Source organism: Protopterus annectens, chromosome 6.part1 (assembly GCF_019279795.1).
Source record: "Protopterus annectens isolate FY-2018-M chromosome 6.part1, PAN1.0, whole genome shotgun sequence".
Lineage (NCBI taxonomy): Eukaryota > Metazoa > Chordata > Ceratodontiformes > Protopteridae > Protopterus > Protopterus annectens.
This window is the reverse complement of record NC_056738.1, coordinates 37,773,332-37,793,676: the sequence shown is the minus strand read 5'-3', so window position 1 is coordinate 37,793,676 and position 20,345 is coordinate 37,773,332. Positions and strand designations below refer to the sequence as shown.

Sequence of the window (20,345 nt, the reverse complement as noted above, 5' to 3'; positions counted from 1 at the left end):
TTAGCTAAGGATACCACATCAGTCAAATTTAGCGTAATAATCTGATTGCCAGGTGGTGAAGATCCTATTTCTTCTTACTATGAACTATGCTAGAAGAAAAAATATCTGGGGACAAAGTATTATGTCTTGCAAAGGGATCTCTTATCCTGGAGCACTCCTTCACCTAAAGGTTTTGGTTCTCCTATACCTGAACCAGATTCTCAGACAGTCCAGGAGAATGTGTGTGATGCCTGTACCATCAAGGGCTGCAGTCTTCAGGTCACGCAAAAGAAATAAAGAAGTTATGTTTTTACCATAATGTTCCATCTGAGTAGTAGACTTCATTCTTCTGCACATATGGGTATATGGATCCAATTCGGATCAGAGCCGGCAAAAATTTTCAAGCATCAGCTCTGGGCTCCAAGCTCCTCCCTTACCTATATTACATCACTTCCTCCTATCTAGACCCAGATTGAGTTTGCTGACACTAAGTGGCAACATAACCACATTCCTAAATAGGAAAAACCTGAAGAGTGAGGGGGATGGAGGGAGGGAAGGTGCAGAAGAATGAAGTCTACTACTCAGATGGAACGTTATGGTAAGAACACAACTTCTTTATCTGAAGTAGTTGACTTCATTCATTCTGCACATATGGGACAGAGTCCCCAGCTACTAGTATTCCTGGGAGGCCCTTATGGAAGGATATTTCTGAGCACTGCAGAGCCAAAGGATGCTCTCCCTCTAGAAATAAGATCCAATTTATAATGAGAGATGAATGTGTGTGAATTGGCCCAAGTCGCTGCCGCAGAAATATCATCTAACGGAACTGTTGACCAGAAAGCTGCAGAAGTGGCCACTGCTCTAGTGGAATGAGCCTTCAATACACCAGGAGGAGATAAACCTTTGTCCTTATAAACCTGTGCAATACAAAGAGTGATCCACCTTGCTAAGGACACTTTCGAAACTGCTTTGCCCAAAAACGGTTTTGAAAAAGAGACAAACAATTGATCTGACTTCCGGAAGGGTTTAGTCCTATGGAGGTAAAAATAAAGCTGTCTATGGACATCCAATAAATGAAGCTTACGTTCACCTCTATTTTGGAAATTTGGGAAGAAGACTGGCAAATTTATAGACTGATTAATATTGGCTGCTGAGGACACCTTGAAAAGAAAGGAAGGGTTCCTACGCAGTGAAACCCTGTCCTTGTGGAAAACCAAATAGGGGGTCAAGGAGGATAAGTCCTGCAACTCTGAAACTCTCCTGACTGACGTGATGGTGACCAAGAAGGCTGTCTTCCATGACAAAATCTTCGGAACTGAACCGGCTGGCTCGAAGGGGGGAGAGGTCAAAGCCGGAAGGACTAAAGTCAGATCCCAGGGGGGCACCGTTTCTTTAACTGGTGGTCGCAATAAAAAAGTGCCCTTCAGGAAAGCTTTGCAAAATTTGGCAGAAGCCAGAGCAACCTTATTTTCACCCACATGAAAATTAGAGATGGCAGCCAGCTGAACCTTGATGGCAGAAGCACTTGCGCCTGATCAAAAAAGATCGACCATAAATTCCAGTATGACCAGAACGGGGGCTGTAAACTGGTTCAGATTGCGCTGAGAGGCCCACATGCAAAAACATCTCCTCTTGCTATTGTAGAGTTTCCTAGTGGAGGCTTTAAGAGAAGCTACCAGAATATTCTTAACAGGGGACGAAAGTCCGGAAGTCCTGATGATCATGGGAACTGGAGCAGCCACGCCATCAGCTTAAGACTATCCAGGTTGGACAGGGGCAAACCCGACGGGTGAGAAATCAGATCCGGGCATGGATCTAGAGTCCATGGAGGAGCCAACAGGTGAGACCATAGGAAGGGAAACCACACAACACAGCCAGAAGGGAGCTATGAGAATGACTATGCACTGCAGCCGGCAAGCTCTCTGAAGGAACTTTGGAATAAGATGTAATGGGGGATAAGCATACAGTAGCCCAGGAGGCCAAGCATGGACTAGAGCGTCCCTGGGGACATCCCCCAGAGGAGGGTCAGAGCGAAGAAGTTGCCGCACTTCGAGTTGGAAGGAGATGCGAAGAGATCGCAGCAAGGTTGACCCCAAACACAGACAATCTTCTCTGCCACTGATTGTTTCAGAGACCACTCATAAGGCAGAAGGATTGCCCTGCTGAGACTGTCCGCTAGAATGTTGGAGCATCCCGGGATGTGCGCTGCTATGAGAAACCGGCTGGTAGATATGGCCCACTCCCAAACCCTCATGGCCTCGTGACAAAGGGGGTAGGATCGGGTCCCTCCCTGTTTGTTTATATACCAGACTTCAGACATGTTGTCTGACTGAATGGCTACCGTCCCCGGAGGTAGGACAGGGTGGAAGGCTCTCAATGCTAAAAGCACTGCCCTCATCTCCAGGACATTGATGTGTAGCTTGGTCTCTGGAGGGGACTACGAGCCCTAGACCGTTCTTCCCAGGAAGTGCCCCCCCCCACCCGAGCTGGGAAACGTCCGTGGTCACCGTGGCTTGAGCCTGAGGGGCTAGAAAGCTGCACCCCGCAAAAATGTCCGCTGATTGAAGCCACCACTGGAGTGACGTTCGGCATGCCCGATTGATGCGGATGTGGAAATTCATCAGAAGGTCTAGCCAGGACCATTGAACCGCTAGAGTCCACTGAAGGACTCTCATGTGAAGATATGCAAGAGGGAGGATAGAGATTGCGGCTGCCATCGAACCCAGGGCCCTGAGAACATCGGGCTGCTGTGACTACCGAGTGATCCAAGATAGTCGATACTTGGAGTCTGAGATTTTCCAGCCTTTCCAGGGTGAGAAAAATTTTTGACTGAATCAAATCCAACCATGCCCCGATGAAGTCCATGATCTGAACCGGAGCCAGGTGGGACTTGTTGATATTGATTGTGATGCCTAACTTGTGAGCCAGACTGAGGAAGTAGTGTAGGGCCTGACACAAGAGACGTTTGGTGGATGCAGCGAAGAGCCAGTCGTCTAGGTAGGGGAATACCTGAATGCCCTGAAGTTTCTGGTGAGCCGCTACGACTGCCATAACCTTGGTGAACACCCTGAGGGCTGTGGTGAGACCAAAGGGTAGGGCTCTGAATTGAAAGTGGCTGGCCCCTAGCTGGAAGCATAGAAACCTCCTGGAGCTCCTGTGGACCTTGATGTGATACTAAGCGTCCTGGAGGTCTAACGAGCACATCCAGTCGCATTCTCTCAGAAACGGTAGAATGGACTGTAGAGTGACCATCCGGAATTTTTGTTTCTCTACCAACAGGTTGAGGATAGACAGGTCCAGAATGGGCCTGAATTCCCCCGTCTTCTTTGGTACTAAAAAGAACCTGGAGTAGATGCCTGATCCAGACTGATCTGGGGGGACTGGCTTGATGGCTCGTTTTTGTAGCAGCTTTAAAACCTCTAAGGCTGCAGCCTCCCTGTGAGCGGGTGAAACATCTGGAAGGAGTGCTGGAGTTATGGGACATGAAATGAAGGGGATAAAATATCCTCTGGATATGATGTTTAACACCCAGCGGTCTGCAGTAATGGACTCTCATGCCACTGGATGTAAGGAAAATCTTCCCCCGACTGCCTCCAGAGTAAAGCAGCCGGGCAACCCCTCAGGGTTGCTGTGCAGGTCTGTCGGAAAAAGGTTCCCTAGAACCAAAGTTTCTGGGACCCCCTCTGCCTCTGGGATGGTGTCGGTCTTGTCCCCCTCTGCCTCTGGAGGGAAGAATATTCCTGAGTGTCACAAAAGGACTGTGATTTCCAGAACCACATCTTCTTTTGCCCATTTTGGTTTCTGGAATAGGACTTCTGGGGGTTAGAGAAGCGGATTCCAACGGCTGACAAAGTCTTTCCATCCTTCTCACTCCGGGTTAGTGTGTCACGTACAGTCTTCCCAAAGAGGGATGATCCATCGAAAGGGGCGTAGATGAAAGACGCCTTAAAGGGGTCCACAAACTGACACAGCCTGATCCAAGCGTGACGCCTCAAGGCAATGCCTGTACCAGCAGCTCTAGCGGTTCCCTCCGTAGCATGAGAGAGGAGATGCAAAGAGGTATTTGTCACTGATTTCAGTGTAGTCATCTTCACAGTGAAAGACTGCTTGTCCTGTTGCGACAGAGACTCTGGGAGGCGACTCAGTTAGTTCCGATATAAGATTTCGCTGCAGTCGTATAACATGTGCCAAGTAATTCAGCGCACAAATAGAAAATGTCGCTGACGAGTACATGTGCTTCCCGAAATGATCCATCGACCTAGACTCCTTGTCTGATGGATGAATCGAGGAACTCTCCTGTGCCAGTTCCTTCTTTGTGGCAGCTGCAACCACCAAAGCATCTACCGGGGCTCCTTTGGACCATGCCTGCCTGTCTGATGGTGGGGAAAGAATTTTGTCTGGCCTTTTGGGTATAGGCTCTACGGTGTCAGGATCCTTCCATGCCCTAGTGGTGATGAGGTCCACCAAAGGGTCCACTGGAGGGGTGACCCAGGAAGTAGATGGGCCAGTGCCAAAGGCCTCCAGGAATACGGACTCATCCGCAGAGGGTTTGTGGGCTGACCAACCTCCTCTTTGGCAGAGGATCTCCATAATGTCTCCGAACGAGACGTCCTCGGTAGGTGATCTGGGGGAACACTCTCCTTCATCCTAATCCGTATCAGTGGTAATGGACTCAGGGGAGTCCAAGTGCCTCCTCTTACACTTGCGCTTATGAGGTTCCTCTCCAGTGGGAGTCTCTGGAGAGTATTCGTAAGCCTCCTGCGGTTCCCTGAGGGGAACAACCTGGGGTTGCTTTGGCACGAGCTGTCCCTGAGACAGGGTAATGGGAGCAGAATCCAAAATCAGAGGGGTAATCCGGGCACCGAGGATGGGATCTGAAAGAGCGAGATCTCGACCCTCGGGTCCGACTCCCCGACCATGGCTCCAAGAGTCTCCTGGATCTGATATCGGATCTGAGGAACTCAAGGTAACGGCCAGCGTCGAGGAAAGGAGAACCACTGGCACCAACCCAACAGCTCCGAAAAGGTCTCGGACCCGAGAACCCCGAAGCATCGGGTCAGATCGGAGAAGGAGCAATAGGATGGAACATAGTTGAAGAAGGAGGACCCTTTCCAATGGGAGAGGGCCCTGGTAAGACCCCCATCTGAATCTGGTTCTGGATGAACCTCCTCATCAGCCTGTCCATATCCAGGTTGGAGAGACTCGGAGTCGACCTGGAGGAAGCGATCGACACGGGTCTGGGCCGGATCTAAGGGGAGTGCCTTGGCTCCGAAGGCTCCATGGGCTCCGGCAAGAAATGGGGAGAGCAGAGCCGAGGAGAACGAGACCTGGGTGCATTGAAGAGGGGCTGGAGAAAGACTCCCTGTCCAGTGATCTTTTTCTGGGCCTGTCCCTTTCCTTGTGGCACTTCTCCTTATCCCTTCTGTCCCTACCTCTCTAGGATGACTCCAATGAAGCAGGTCTGGTGGGAGGTTGAGTCCCACAGTCACTGGCTGGCTGAGGAAACCGAGGCAGACTCTAGAGCAGAGGCTGGTAGCACACCCTTAGCCACAAGCTTAGCCCGGCGATCCTTCAAAGCCCTAGGGTTAAAGCCTGAACATATGTCGCAGGATGCAGACAGATGGGCGACCCCTAAACATAGAACACACAGAGTGTGGCCATCGGCTGGTGAGAGCTTGTGACCACACTCTGTGCACTTCTTAAAAAGAACCTTAGGCTGTTCAGCCATAGTAGAGACAGTAGAAGCCCTAACGGCCCACCCACACACACACACTTAAATAGGGATTGGGCCTAGGCGGGAAACCAGTATCACAAACAAAAACACTTATAACTAACTTTTTTTTTTTTTTTACAACTAACACAAGAAACAAATGCGAAGGGAGGAAAAAAAGGGAAAGATATTCACACTCAACTATCACAAAAAAGACCAAAAAACCTTACCACCTTGCTTAGAGCTCAGAGACCGCGATGCTGACTCTTAGAACAGCAAACGAGATCTAGGGCTAGATAGGAGGAAGTGATGTAATATAGGTAAGGGAGGAGCTCGGAGCTGATGCTTGAAAAGTTTTGCCGGCTCGGATCCTAATCGGATCCGTATACCATATGTGCAGAATGAATGAAGTCAACTACTTCAGATCTACTGTTTTTTGCAGGGGGCATTCCTTCCTGCATCCCCACCCCCTGCTAATTATATACAGTAAGTCTTAGATTGACAATTTGTTGGGGAGGGGGGATATTCCCCAAATCTGTGGACTGCTGGTCTCTCACACCTGTCGACCATCTGTTTTGTCAACAAAACATAAGTTGCATAAGTTGACATTTGGACGTTTCTCTTATTATATGCACTCCCATAAATAAATATATATATATATATATATATATATATATATATATATATATATGTGTCTACTTCAGTAGATCGAACTTTTACAAATTCGAACCATATATGGCCGAGACCATATGTTCGAACTTGTAAAAGTTCGAACACTGAAGAAAAAAGTAAAAAAAAAACAAAACTAAACGTCTGTAGCCCCCCTGCACCCCCACACACCCCCTGCTTGAATATACCAACTCCGAGATTGCACTACATTGTGGAAAAGGGAAATCTTCCCATTCTGCACTGTACAGAGATCTCCATTCAGTCCGATCGAACTTTTACAACTTTGAACATATGGTCTCGGCCATAAGAGGTTCGAACTTGTGAACGTTCGATCTAACGAAGGAGGCCCATATATATATATATATATATATATATATATATATATATATAAATATATATATATATATATATATATATATATATATATCTTCTTCTCTTTCGCCTGTTCCTGTTAGGGGTCGCCACAGCAGATAATCTGTTTCCATTTCTTCCTGTCCTCTGCATATTGCTCTGTCACACCAACCACCTGCGTGTCCTCTCTCACCATGTCCATAAACCTTATCTTAGGCCTTCCTCTTTTCCTCTTACCTGGCAGCGCCATTCTTAGCATCCTTTTCCCAATATACCCATCATCCCTCCTCAGCACATGTCCAAATCAACGCAAACTCGCCTCTATGACTTTGTCTCCAAAGCGTCCAACATGAGCTGACCCTCTAATATACTGATTCCTAATCCTGTCCATGCTTGTCACACCCAGTGCAAATCTTAATATCTTTACCTATGCCACTTCCAGCTCTGACTCCTGCCTTTTTGTCAATGCCACTGTCTCCAACCCATACAACATAGCTGGTCTCACTACCCTCTTGTAGACCTTCCCTTTCACTCTTACTGGTACCCGTCTGCCACAAATCACTCCTGACACTCTTCTCCACCCATTCCACCCTGCCTGCACTCTCTTCTTCACCACTCTTCCACACTCACCATTACTCTGAACTGTTGGTCCCAAGTACTTAAACTCATCCACCTTCGCCAACTCTACTTCCTGCATTGTCACAATTCCTCTATCCTCCCCCTTATTCACACACACATATTCTGTCTTAGTTCTGCTGACCTTCATTCCTCTCCTCTCTAGAGCATATCTCCACCTCTCCAGGGTCTCATCAACCTGGTCTCTACTCTCACTACAGATCACAATGTCTTCTGCAAGCATCATAGTCCATGGGGCCTCCTGTCTGATCTCGTCTGTCAACCTGTCCATCACCACTGCAAATAAGAAAGGGCTCAGAGCTGATCCTTGATGTAATCCCACCTCCACCTCAAACGGATCTGTCACTCCCACTGCAGACTTCACCACTGTCACACTACCCTCGTACATATCTTGTACCACTCTTACACACTTTGCTGCCACTCCTGACTTCCTCATACAATACCACAACTCCTCTATAGGCACCCTATCATATGCTTTCTCCAAGTCCACAAAGACACAATGCAACTCCTCCTGACTTTCTCTAAATTTCTCCATCAACACTCTCAGAGCAAACATTGCATCTGTAGTGCTCTTTCCCAGCATGAAACCATACTGTTGATCGCTAATCATCACCTCCCTTCTTAACCTAGCTTCCACTACTCTTTCCCATAACTTCAAGCTGTGACTGATCAGTTTTATCCCTCTGTAGTTACTACAACTCTGCACATCACCCTTATTCTTAAAAATAGGTACCAAAACACTTTTTCTCCACTCCTCAGGCATCCTTTGACTTTTCAAGATTTCATTAAACAATCTGGTTAAAAACTCCACTGCCATTTCTCCTAAGCACCTCCATGCTTCCACTGGTATGTCATCTGGACCAACAGCCTTTCCATTCTTCATCCTCTTCATAGCTGTCCGTACTTCCTCCTTGCTAATCTGTTTCACTTCCTGATTCACTATCCCCACATCATCCAACCTTCTCTCTCTCTCATTATACACACATACATATGTGTGTGTGTGTGTGTGTGTGTATATATACATATATATATATATATATATATATATATATATATATATATATATACACACACGTGTATACACACACACACACGCATATATATATATATATATATATATATATATATATATACACATATATATACGGATTCACTTTATAATCTCGAAATATTAAAATACCAAATTTTAGTATCTCATAAATATAAAGCCAAAAGCCCAAAAAACGGACACCCACAATCGTGAAATTCAAAATCGCGATCATTTACATACACACACCACCACACAAACAAGCACACATACACCTACCTAATGACACTACAACAAACAAAACAACACACACAAACACAACATAACAAACAAACACACCTACCCTACCTATAAGCAGGGGTGAAACCCATAATATATATATATATATATATATATATATATATATATATATATATATATATATAAAAAACTGGTATGGTAATCAAGAAAAGTTAGCTTTATTTCCAGATGATATTATTTTACATTTGATAAATCCAAAAAGAGATTTCAGTGTTGCAGAATATTAAACAATAATTTCAAGTCCTTTGGGGGCATAAAATACATGAAAATAAAACAACGGCTATAGCAGCAAATTATATACCTACACATGAATTGGTTTAGCAATGCCCATACTTATGTGGACATAAGATGCAGTATTTAGTTGTACAGATTAATTAAGGATACGTGGAAAGAGACTAAAAAGATAATATAAAAATTGAGAAGCTGGAAGCTATTGAATATGGATATGGGTAATAAGACACAAGCAGTGACATTGTTTTTATTCTCTTTAGTCTCATATATAGGTCAGGTGCATTTTTATCAACAGAGAAGAAGGTGTGGATGACAGTTAATAAAGAGCTAAAGGAATTTATCTGGGACAGGAAGAGTAAAGATGGATAAGTTGATTGTCCCCACAAAATGAGGTGGTGTGGCATTATATGTTTTGAACAAATACTTTACAGTTGTGCAGTTAAGGCTCATATAAATAACTCAAACAGAAGGTTATAAATCAAAGTTTAAAGGGATAATGATGAAACTAGAGGGTTTGAGAGTAAAGATAGAGAGTAGGATTTTGAATGCAAGTCATTAAGGTTTATAACAACAACCATACAAGATATTTTATTCATAAAGTTGCACAAAATAATCTAAGAACTAAGCCAGCACATGAATGGAGATTTTACCAATAGGAATAACTGCATCTACAGATACAGGAAATGGGCAAGAGGGGCTGGAAATTACTGGATAGAATTATCAAAGGAACCATTGTGTTGGGAGCAAATAACCCAGGAGGGAAAAGTGATAGAGTGGGAGAAGGCGAAGCAGAAATCTGGACTGCAGGTTAGGGACTGCTTCCATGCCAGGGATTGACAGAGTACAAGCAAAGATAAATGGAGAGGGCAGAACGAATGAAACACCAGCTCTGGAATAATGTTCACAATAAGGAGTGAGGTTTAACAAAAGGCAGGGATTGAGCAATTAATGTAATATTTGGGTGAATGAAAATCATTAAACAACACATATTCAAGACTCTCTAAAATATAAAAACATATAAAAAAAAAATATGTATACTGTATAGCGACAGTGGAAAATGTTACTACAGCTTGTTTACTTTTCTATGAATATATGCATACTCATGTTAACATTTAAAATCTGAGGATTTAATAAAGATGTCTTTAAAAAGAAAATATATAACTTTGCTACTTTTTCAAAATAATACTACACTGCATAACTATATCTGGGTGAGATATCCCACAGTCAACGTGTCAGGTGAATATAACATTGACAGTTGACAAATAGTAAGGAAATCTGGTTTACAACTTTTAATTACCTATCTGTCTTAAACTTAGACTATCAATATATATTTAAACTATTAATAACATTCGTATAAATAGTTTAGATTCAGTTCCTTATAAATACTGCTATTTTGTCCAGGAAGAAAAAAATAATTTTGTTTATTGTTAATAATGTGTTCAAATTGTGATTATTAAATTATTGTACATTTAGCTGTTTGGTGTGAACAATACTGGTTGCAAATCCTGGGCTTAGCCTGAAAATGGACCAGAGGGATTAGTGTTCTGTCCAGGTCAACAAATAAATAGATAACTCAACAAAATCTCAAAAGGTATTCAATCCCACCAAAGTGTTTGATCTAATCAATAAAGAATGTATACTTACTACGGCAGCCAGGCAAAAGAGTGTCCACTCTCCTTCTCACTATTTGTTTCTAAAATGAATCCTTCACTTTATTTTGCTCAATCACTGCAAGGTATAACCTGGTATGGACATTAGCTTCATGCAGCTGCACATGCCGACAGTTCATTGTCACACCTAACTATCTACTATCATGAAATTATGCTTATGCAACACATATTCAAGACTATTAAAAATATAATTGGTTTACAAATGAATGACTCAGAAGCTGAAAGGTAATCATTTTAAAAGATCTCCTCAAATATATACAAAGGTAATTTCAGTAGTTCATCAGTTTTGATTTCCTGGTTTATATTATGCTATTCAGTTTCATAAGGCATCTGAAATGACATGCAATGAAGTCTAGTTCAAGCTACAGAAAAGAAGCATGAAGTTCAATTTGCTCTCCTTAGACCCAGTAATGTGAATACAATATTTTGAATATCACTGTGTTTGTTTCCCCTTCAGCAACATTTGATGCCACCTCCAGCATCATACATCAGACTTTTTCAACTTTTTCTTCAGATTTCTGTGGATAGGGGGATCCCCTAGCATTCCTTGCAAAATTCTTACTTTATGGAAGGATCAGCTTGGGTTGAAATAACCACATCCAAAGAATTATGCTACTGTTCCGTCTGTCTGACTCTATTAATAATGTTATTCAGAATGACTGGAAATGTTTATAACGCATTAAGAAAATGAAATTATTCAGGGTACATTATATCCTGATTGAATGACATCTTAACAATAGAAACAATCTGCAACAGTTATGGTATATACTTCCAGGACCTTTAACTTCTATATTCTATCTTACTAGTCACCTTCATTAATTATAAAGTAACAAACTATTGATCTACACTTCATGAAAAGTTAGACAATAATGTATCAGTTACATTACCTGATTTGGATGACAAATATAATTTTCACTATCATCAGATGCAACAGATAAATGAAGCTATATCCTTGTTTCACAAAGAACAATGACAGTCTGTTTGCTTCATTAGTTATATAAAAATAAATCATTATTATAATATCTGAAGCTCTAACCGTTAGAAATAAAATGCTCTGGAAAATAAGATGGTTGAAGGAGATAGGGACTGATAGTCATTCTAAACTTGGTCGACATTATTAAGGTACATTTTGATTATAATGTTTGCAGCACAATGTCTCATTTCAGTTAAAAGTTGTCTACACAATAAATATACCACTCATTATAGAGAATGTGGTTGATGGGATTTATAACTTAACAGATTCACACAGTATTGTTCTTATACACCTGCTAGTTATCACTACTGATTGTAGTATAATCACTGCTGATACTTGTGTAATCAAGTTCAGAAGTGTTTTTACCATACAATTAAGTTATTATATCAGGTATGGAATACAAACAAGTAATTTTCACTCCTGATGATTTTATTACATAAAATAAATGTTTTGATGATAAAATTCAGAAATAAATTAATCTTGTCACCATATTAACAAAATATTTAATTTTATACTATTGGCGAGCCAGGCATTTGCCTTTTTTTCCATTACACGTATGACAGGTTCAAAATATAAAATTTGTGACAGCTTTTGTTAATGGTGACTAGATGGAGTTTTTGATGATTCAGAACATATTTTCTTTCGCTCATCTCTTTCTCCATGCTGGTGTTGGACTTACAACTTCCCTAATGTTTTTTCTATTTGCTTAATTTCATATGATTATTTTGGGTTTTCCTTGCATCTTTCTTACTATATATTCATAAAACTGAAATACAATATGCAGATGTAAATCTGTAGTAACCACAGTAGCTATGCTATATAACTGCAGTTAGGTACATAAATCAAATGTAAACTGAGATGAAATCTGGATTATACTTGTTTAGTGTTGTCTCATTTTTCTAAAGACATACATTGCAAAGGGCTGAAAAGTGTACTTTCTGATGTAGTAGAGTTGTACTAGTAGATCATATGAGCCCGTGTATGTATGAAGTATGTGTTCTGTATGCTTTTCATCATCTTCATGTAAGCCCATCATAGGGAAAGCATACACTATATGTATTACATACTCTACAAACCATGTATTAAGGGTTTTCTTGCATGCCAGTAATGAATACTTAAGTCTTGTTTCAGCATTTTCTGTAAACACCATCTTCTGTGCAAGCTACAGCTGATGTTTGGCAATAAATGACAATTCTTTTCTCTTAAAACACACATCTTTTTCTGTTGTGAATGAAATCAGGTTCTCCTAGTCTGGGTAAAAGCTCTAGTTTTGTTGTTATGGAGTACACTATGATCCTGGGGAAAATTGCTGATTTACAAGAAAATGAGAAGGTAAAAGAAAAAAATCACCCTCCCTCCCTCCTTCTCTAGATCATATAACCATAAGTGATGCTACTAATTCAGGATAGAATGGTGTCATACCCTATTAACGTTTAACTGTCAGTGTTTTCAAAAATAACTCCCTGCAGCATTATTAAAGACAGATTTGAAACCTCATCCTGACAGAAAAGCACTCAAGAGACAGGATATAAGATACAGATTGCTACAAAATCTTAGTAGCATCAGAAGATGATGAATCACTCCTCCAGGCTATCTATATTTTGAGGGATTTCAGTGGCACTATCAAAACTAGCATGAAAAATAAGTAAGTAAAACATAGCCAAAACTGAAAAAATACCTTGACTTGAGTTTCAAAAGCCTCCCTCAACTTCATTAACAGAAAGACCTAAAAAGACTGCTTATGATCTGGACTGGGCAGGGGTGAAAGCACGGTGAATCAACAGACAGGATCCACATAAGACAGAAGTAGCCCATGGAGTTTGCCATGGAAACAGCCATGGTAGGAGAAGCTAAAGACCTCTTTTCAAGATAAGATAGAATTCCATCACTGATCTTTGGGCTTTCTTTGAAAGGTTCTTCAAAAGGAGCAGTCTTGTACATCCTGAGTATGAACATTCATGGAAAGGACTTTTTTGGACCTAGAAAAGCTGGAGAAAGAGTAGTAAGGTTTATATTTTTGATAACATCTGTATGCCATGGACTTCTATGTATTCCTTTCTCTTGAAGGAAGAATAAAGCTGCTGCTGCTTCTTTTCAATCACTACTGCATGAACAGCATCTACTAATAGCAAATAATGTTTTTAGTAACACTACTTTGAGAAAACTGGCTAATCTAGCATTAATGCATCAAACAATTCAAGCACTAGAAAGATAAAAGTAATAAAATATTGAAAAAGCAGGATACTGAGCTATCTTGTACAACTGATCTGGAGAAAATAAACCAAAGAGGAAAAATAAGCCCTGCATACAGCAAACATATCTACTCACTATACAGTTTGAAAATTATTCAAATCATACCAATAGCACAAAGCAATCTTTCACTTACTTGTGAACTGGCTGGAACACCATGCTGTACGTACAAGCTCAGTGCCTTCTCTGTAGCCCCTTCCTTGATAAGATGTGTGGCATACAGTGCAACATACTTATGAAGGATCTTATAGTTCTAGGGTAAAATAAAATGTTATGAGCTCCGCCAATAAAAAGCAACACCAGTAATTATATCAACTACAACATTCCATCATTATCTATCATATTCTTGTCAGAATACATCTTATATTGAATAAAATAATTTATGAGCTATTCTCAGTCTCTTACATTTAATAATCTACACTGTTTTGAATTAAATTATGCAGTGTTCCCAAAACTGTGGTTTCAACAACTGAACTACATCTAGAAGCTGAGTCTAAAGCTGAACATTTATATTGCAGGCTAATTCTACTTCAAAAAATAATAAAAGTAATTTATTTTCTTATAAACATTACATGCTCTAAATTTGCAAGCTTACAAATTATTCACATCTGCTCTATTAATGCTAAGAATCTAGGATTTATCAAACAAGCTCAAAGCCATTTTACTACTTTGGGGTAATAGAGACAGTGGTGGTGGTGAAACGTTTAAAAAAATTTGGGGAAAGTACAACTTATTATCAAATTATATATATTTTTTCACTTCTCACCCCTTTTTTTCAAAATTAAAGATGTAAAAGAGCACATATTTGCAGGTGGTTGCGTACTAAGTAGGATCCTACAACAGTGCCAATGCTTCTACAGCTGTTGAACTACCCTATCAAGGTCTGAAACACTATTCCAGGGTGACCTCAACATCATTTGGCTGCCTCCTCTGTATTTTATAAATATACCATTGTATTTGCTGGCTTTTGCCAACATTTATTCTAATATTCTGAGAAATGGCTCATCCTTTCTTCTTTCTTGCATCCTACACTTGATGGAACAGGGATTAACATGATATATATTTATAATATGAAGACATATTTTTAAATCACTGCACTCTAAGATGTTAAATAAGATCACTGTGTTATGCTTTTGTAAAATATATATGTAACGCAGAATGAACTGACAGCACACAGAATTACATCTATGAGCTGTTAATGAGCAGCAGCGTTTGATTCCCTCGGGCTCAATTTGCCAGCAGTGAGTCTGGGCATGCCACTTAACCAGATAATGCTCCCATGTTGAGTCTGAAAAAGGTCTTATGTTGATCAGCTTTGTAACTCAGGTTAATAAATGCAAGTAAATAAACATATCTCTTTTCAAGCCCATGTCTGGCCTTCTATTCATACATCATAAACACAGCACTAACATTGCAACTAATCACTTTGCTTTTACTGTATAGCATGATATCTGCTTACTGCACTCACAAAAGTGCATAACACAAGGCACTCAAGCCCTGAGTAACCTCTAAAGCTACACACATGAGAAATGTCTACATGATTCTTGAATAAAAAGTCCTCTTTATGGGTGAACTTTCTAATAGGTGAATGAAAGGATTGAAATAAGTGCATCAGAGCAATTTCCAGAACCGAGATTGTGAACTGCAAAGTCACTTTTAACTTCTCCTTGAGACAAAAGCAAAACCTTTAAGGAATCAGCTGAAAAGCAGTCTACCTTCCAAGGACAGACATATGAATTTGCATTTGCTAGATCTAGACAGAAGTCTCTCATTCATTATCTAATACCTTCCCCTACTCAAGCAGAAAGCCCCTAGTGTCACTATACACCAAATTATAACTGTAAATGGCCATTATCCACTCTTAGTTCAGAAGTGATAGTCTCAATATGAAGCATCTCTTCCTTACTGTCAAGGTTGTAGTCAACAAATTTACAACCAAAACCAATTTCTTTGGCTAGGTAAATTTTTCTTAGTATGGAAAGTATCTGTTATCATCCCAGTGCACAGAGGTGGTAAGACTACCGTAGTGCAATGACAGTTATAAAGCACTGACCACAATACTACATCTTCACAAAGATTTCATTCAGCAGGCAGTTACACCATGAAATCCACTCACTGACTGGTGGTACTACAACAAATTGTATCTCTTCACCAGTACTAGCAAGAAGAATACTCTGATGCTTGCCCTTGTAGTGATGCCTTGATAAATGCCTGTGTGTGTGTGAAGGACCTTCCCACTAGCCTCACTGTGAACAACTTCTGACTACTGCCATCTGTGCAAAGGGGCTGACAACATTTTCTGTCTCTGATTTCAAATGGCCAGGTTGGCTCTTTGGCACTTGTATGAGTTCTTGACTTCATGATCTAGAGAGAGACAGAATGTACAGTTGCCTAAGTCTCGCTTACCTGTAACAGTAGATGCTCAAATTTCATACTATCTCAGTGGCATACAGGTTCTGTGCCTGCACAAACCCACAATGTAAGCTTTCCAGAGATCAGAATCCTCCCTCTGACTTTCTGTAATAGCTGATCTACTAAGCCCCTCCTATTAAAGGAAGTCCAACCCCTTTCACAGAAAGTCAGTTATTCAGGCTTTTAGGACCAAGTAGTAAGAACCAAGAAGGACCAGAAGCAAATATTGTCTGAAACCAACAAATATGCAGCCACACCACACCAACACAAACAACCAAAGCCTACCAACACAAGATGGGATTCCATCAACTATATAAAAAGGAAGGGGAATGGAGACTGGCTGCTCCCACTGGGGCAGTGTGAAATTTAAACACCTAATGTTACAGATAAGTAGGACTTACACAACTGTACTATGTTCATCATTCACACTGTCTCAGTGGCTTATGGGCAGATTCCCAATGCTTACTCTACCTGGGAGGAGGCAGAATAAGGATTCAGAAGCCCCTGGAGAATGGTACTCACAAAGCCTGCCATGGAAATTAAGAAAGAATACAGTTTGTAGTGCTACGTAAAGGTATTAACAGAGGACCAGGTTATTGCTGCCTCTAGAATGCCAACAAAGAGGATATGACTCTAGTGAAATGTGCCATAACCATGACTGGAATAGATTTTCTATGGTGGGAGTAACAAAAAAAGCAACAGAAGAGGGCAACAAATGAGCAAACATTTGCTCAGAAACAGGTTGACCACTTTTTAGCCCCAGGATAGGAAATAAACAACTGTTAAGCCTTCCTGAAGGGCTTAGTTCTGTCAAGGTAGCACCTCAGCTGACTCTGCACATCAAAAGTTGGCAAAAGCTTCTCTCCCTTATCTTTAGGTTGCAGAAAGAAAACTGGGATGTTGTTGGCTTGATTCATGGTAAATTGAGATACGTTTGGCATGAAACAAGGATTAGTGCAAAAAACAACCCTGTCCTTGAGGAAAATCAGATAAATTTGACCCACCACGAGAGCTTGCAGCACAGAGAATTGCTTTGCCAATCTTAGAGCAATAATTAAAACAGTATTCCAAGTGATGAATCTCAAATCTGCCTGAAAGGCAAGTTCAAAAGGAGATAATGTCAATTTTTCAAGAACAAGATCACAAGGAGGAGGAGGAGGAATTTGCTTTGAGGGGGGTGTCAAGTGCAACTGCTTTCATAAAATGTCATAAAATGTTTGACAACAAAAAGATGTGAAAGGGAGGCTACACAGCAGACAAGCTGAGATGGCCATAAGATGCACTTGGATAGATGCATAAGACAAACCACTGTTGAGTAGCTCACACAAACATTTTAAAACTAGAGGGATCAACAGCATACCAGGCCCTCTGATACTGGTTAGACACAACATAGAAAAACTTTTCCACTTGTAAATATATATTTTCCAGTTACAGGTTTTCTTGCCTCCTTCAGTAGCTGCTGCATATTCTCATGCAACCAATGCCTAAAAAGTATCAAGATAGAATCATACAGGCTGTCCTAGCAATTGCTCTCAGTTGGAGTGCACCAGTCACCCCTGACAGTGTGTGAGCAGATCCATATTGTGAGGAAGCATACAGCAATCGCCCTTGGTCAGTTTCATTCAAAGGAAAACCAATTTTGCCTGGGCCAAAATGGGGTCATCACAATGACCTTTGATAATTCTTTCTGAATCTTCATAAGTACCTTGAGTATTGGTGGAAAGCCTAGAAATGCACAAAGGAACATCCCCATCCAAGGAAACAAGAATGCTTCTGTCCTCGAAGCATGGCAGCAAGGATGCCTTAAACAGAATTTTTCCAAATATCTGTTTTGAAAGGAGGAGAACAGAACTATTAGAAGTGCTCCCCACATATGGACCAAATCCAGGTAAACCACTGTCCTGAGTTTCCACTCCTGAGGGTCTGTTCAGGACCTATATAGTCTGTTTGCACTAGATTTTGTTCTGATAGGATGTATGAGGCCTGACACATCAGATAATGCTGTAAAGCTAACTTCCGGGCCATCACTGACGACCAGCAAAGAGGATATGGCCTTGTACCCCTTGTGTGCTGAAGTACCACATAAATGTGATGTTACCTGAGACCAATAAGAGGCTTTGGGAGACTGTAAGTGGTGAAGAACTTTTAAGGTCTGAATAACTGTTAACACTTCTTTGTTATTTATGTGATTTGTAGCTTCTGCACTAGAACTCCCCTGGATAATGTTTTCATGCAAAATCCAGTAAGTTCGTCTGGACTAACTGAACTAGGGTCTGGAGTTAGAAGGACAGGTCTAGATTGTGAGACTTCTGATCCCTCCGCCACTGTAACACTCATTTCACAAAATCCACCACTGGTAGTTGGAACTCCAAGGGAAACAGGTGATGGGTACAAACATTTTTTTAAACACCTTTACTAAATTATCACTTAACATGTAGGCAAAAATACATTTACAGAAAAGAAAACAACCATATTAACATTTTTCCATTTACATACATTATACACTAGACAAATTTTCTTTCTTTATTACTATCATCGTCCAACATCACATAAATTGCTTAGTTGCTGCCTTCCCTTAAACCTTATTCCTCCTCCTCCTCCTGAACATTATACACCATGTATTGTTGCTACAATTTCCAATTATTTCTATGCAACTTGAAACTCCCTTTTCTAAGGATCCCTCTTCCAGTTCTTTTATCTCTTTTATAATCCCCAGTACTTCAAATACAATTGGGTTAGATTTTAATTTCCATTTTCTTGCAATTACTTTTTTGACAGCCAACAAAATTAAACTTAATAAGGCCTTTCTACATCTAGGTAAGCCAATCCTGTGTCCCAGCTCAAAAGAATAGTTTTCTTAGTTACAGCCATTTGCTCACCCAATATTTCTGACAGAATACTCTGTAGGGAAGTTTTGAAATTTGCCAACTCATTACACTCTCAAAACATGTCCCCAGTTACCGCTTTCTTCCCCATCACACTGCCAGCACTGCTATCTACCTGAGTACAAATTATTTGAAGTTTGCTTGGGGAATAAAAAATAGGGCCTATACTGAATTACCGAAAATCCTCTTGCGCGAATAAGTAAACACTGACACATAAACAGTGATAAGCAAAGACAGCAAATGTACAAAACCATGAAATACAAAACGTCAACTCTCCATAATTGGCCAACTCCACCTCCCGCTACATACTGCCTACCCAAACAAAATAAAAAAAACCCCACTATACCCATACCTACATTTCACCTACATATCCTAATAAAACCTACATGACAAACAAATACATCTAACTATTAAAAAAACACCCGAAAAGTAAAAAAAAAATATTACCGTATATACTCCGCTACTCAACTACATTACTATATATATACACTAAACGTAACCCTATTTCTAACCCTAACATCTAAATTAAATGTCCCACTACATATGCACTTACCTTAACCCGCACCCTAACCCTAAGGTCAGTAACTATCGCACACTTACCTTAGGGAGCTATACCAGATAAGGAAATCACCTACTGCTGTGGACAACTATGGCAGTTCTATCTTCGCGGTTCTGGACGTTCGGACATTCGCTCTTCTGCCACTTCGCGTATACGTGCCGATGTTTATGTATACGGCATAAGAGGATTTTCATTAATTCAATATAGACGCCTTAATACCTATAAAAATACTTCCAAACAAAAACCCTAAACCTCCTTGAGTTTGGCACATATTTGGGAACCATGCTTAGTCTTTCCGTTACTCCACTGTAAATTGTTTTCCAGTCTCTCTTCCTAATTTATTCTAACCTCATCTGACTGACTTTTACAGTTATCAAGCCCTACTAATTACCTCTTTTTAACAGCAGTTAGTGTTAAAGACTCAATTAAAAACTCTATCAGAGCAGGTCTTTCACTCAGGATTCCCCTATCCCTTTCTCTTTGATTATACTCTGATATCAATCCCTGGTAGGCAAGGTAGTCTCTAACATGCAATCCAACCATTTCTTGGTCTCATCCCACTCTATTACCTATCCCACTCTAATTATTTAATCCTAATACCATGGTTCCTTTGTCAGCTTTTTCAGTAAATACCACCCCCTTGCCTATTTGCTGTACCCCTACTTGCAGTCATCTCTACTGGCAAAATCTCCT

At 40.8% G+C, this 20,345-nt stretch overlaps 1 protein-coding gene across 2 annotated transcripts in view; it reads right to left on the bottom strand.

Annotated features, from left to right (window-relative positions):
• Positions 1-20,345, bottom strand: part of IFT172 (intraflagellar transport 172) — a 3,348,311-nt gene that overhangs the window by 503,506 nt on the left and 2,824,460 nt on the right. For both annotated transcript variants that reach the window (XM_044075467.1, XM_044075468.1), the window contains exon 40: positions 13,933-14,049. In XM_044075467.1, the coding sequence (XP_043931402.1) occupies positions 13,933-14,049 (117 nt within the window). The remainder of the gene's footprint in view (positions 1-13,932; positions 14,050-20,345) is intronic.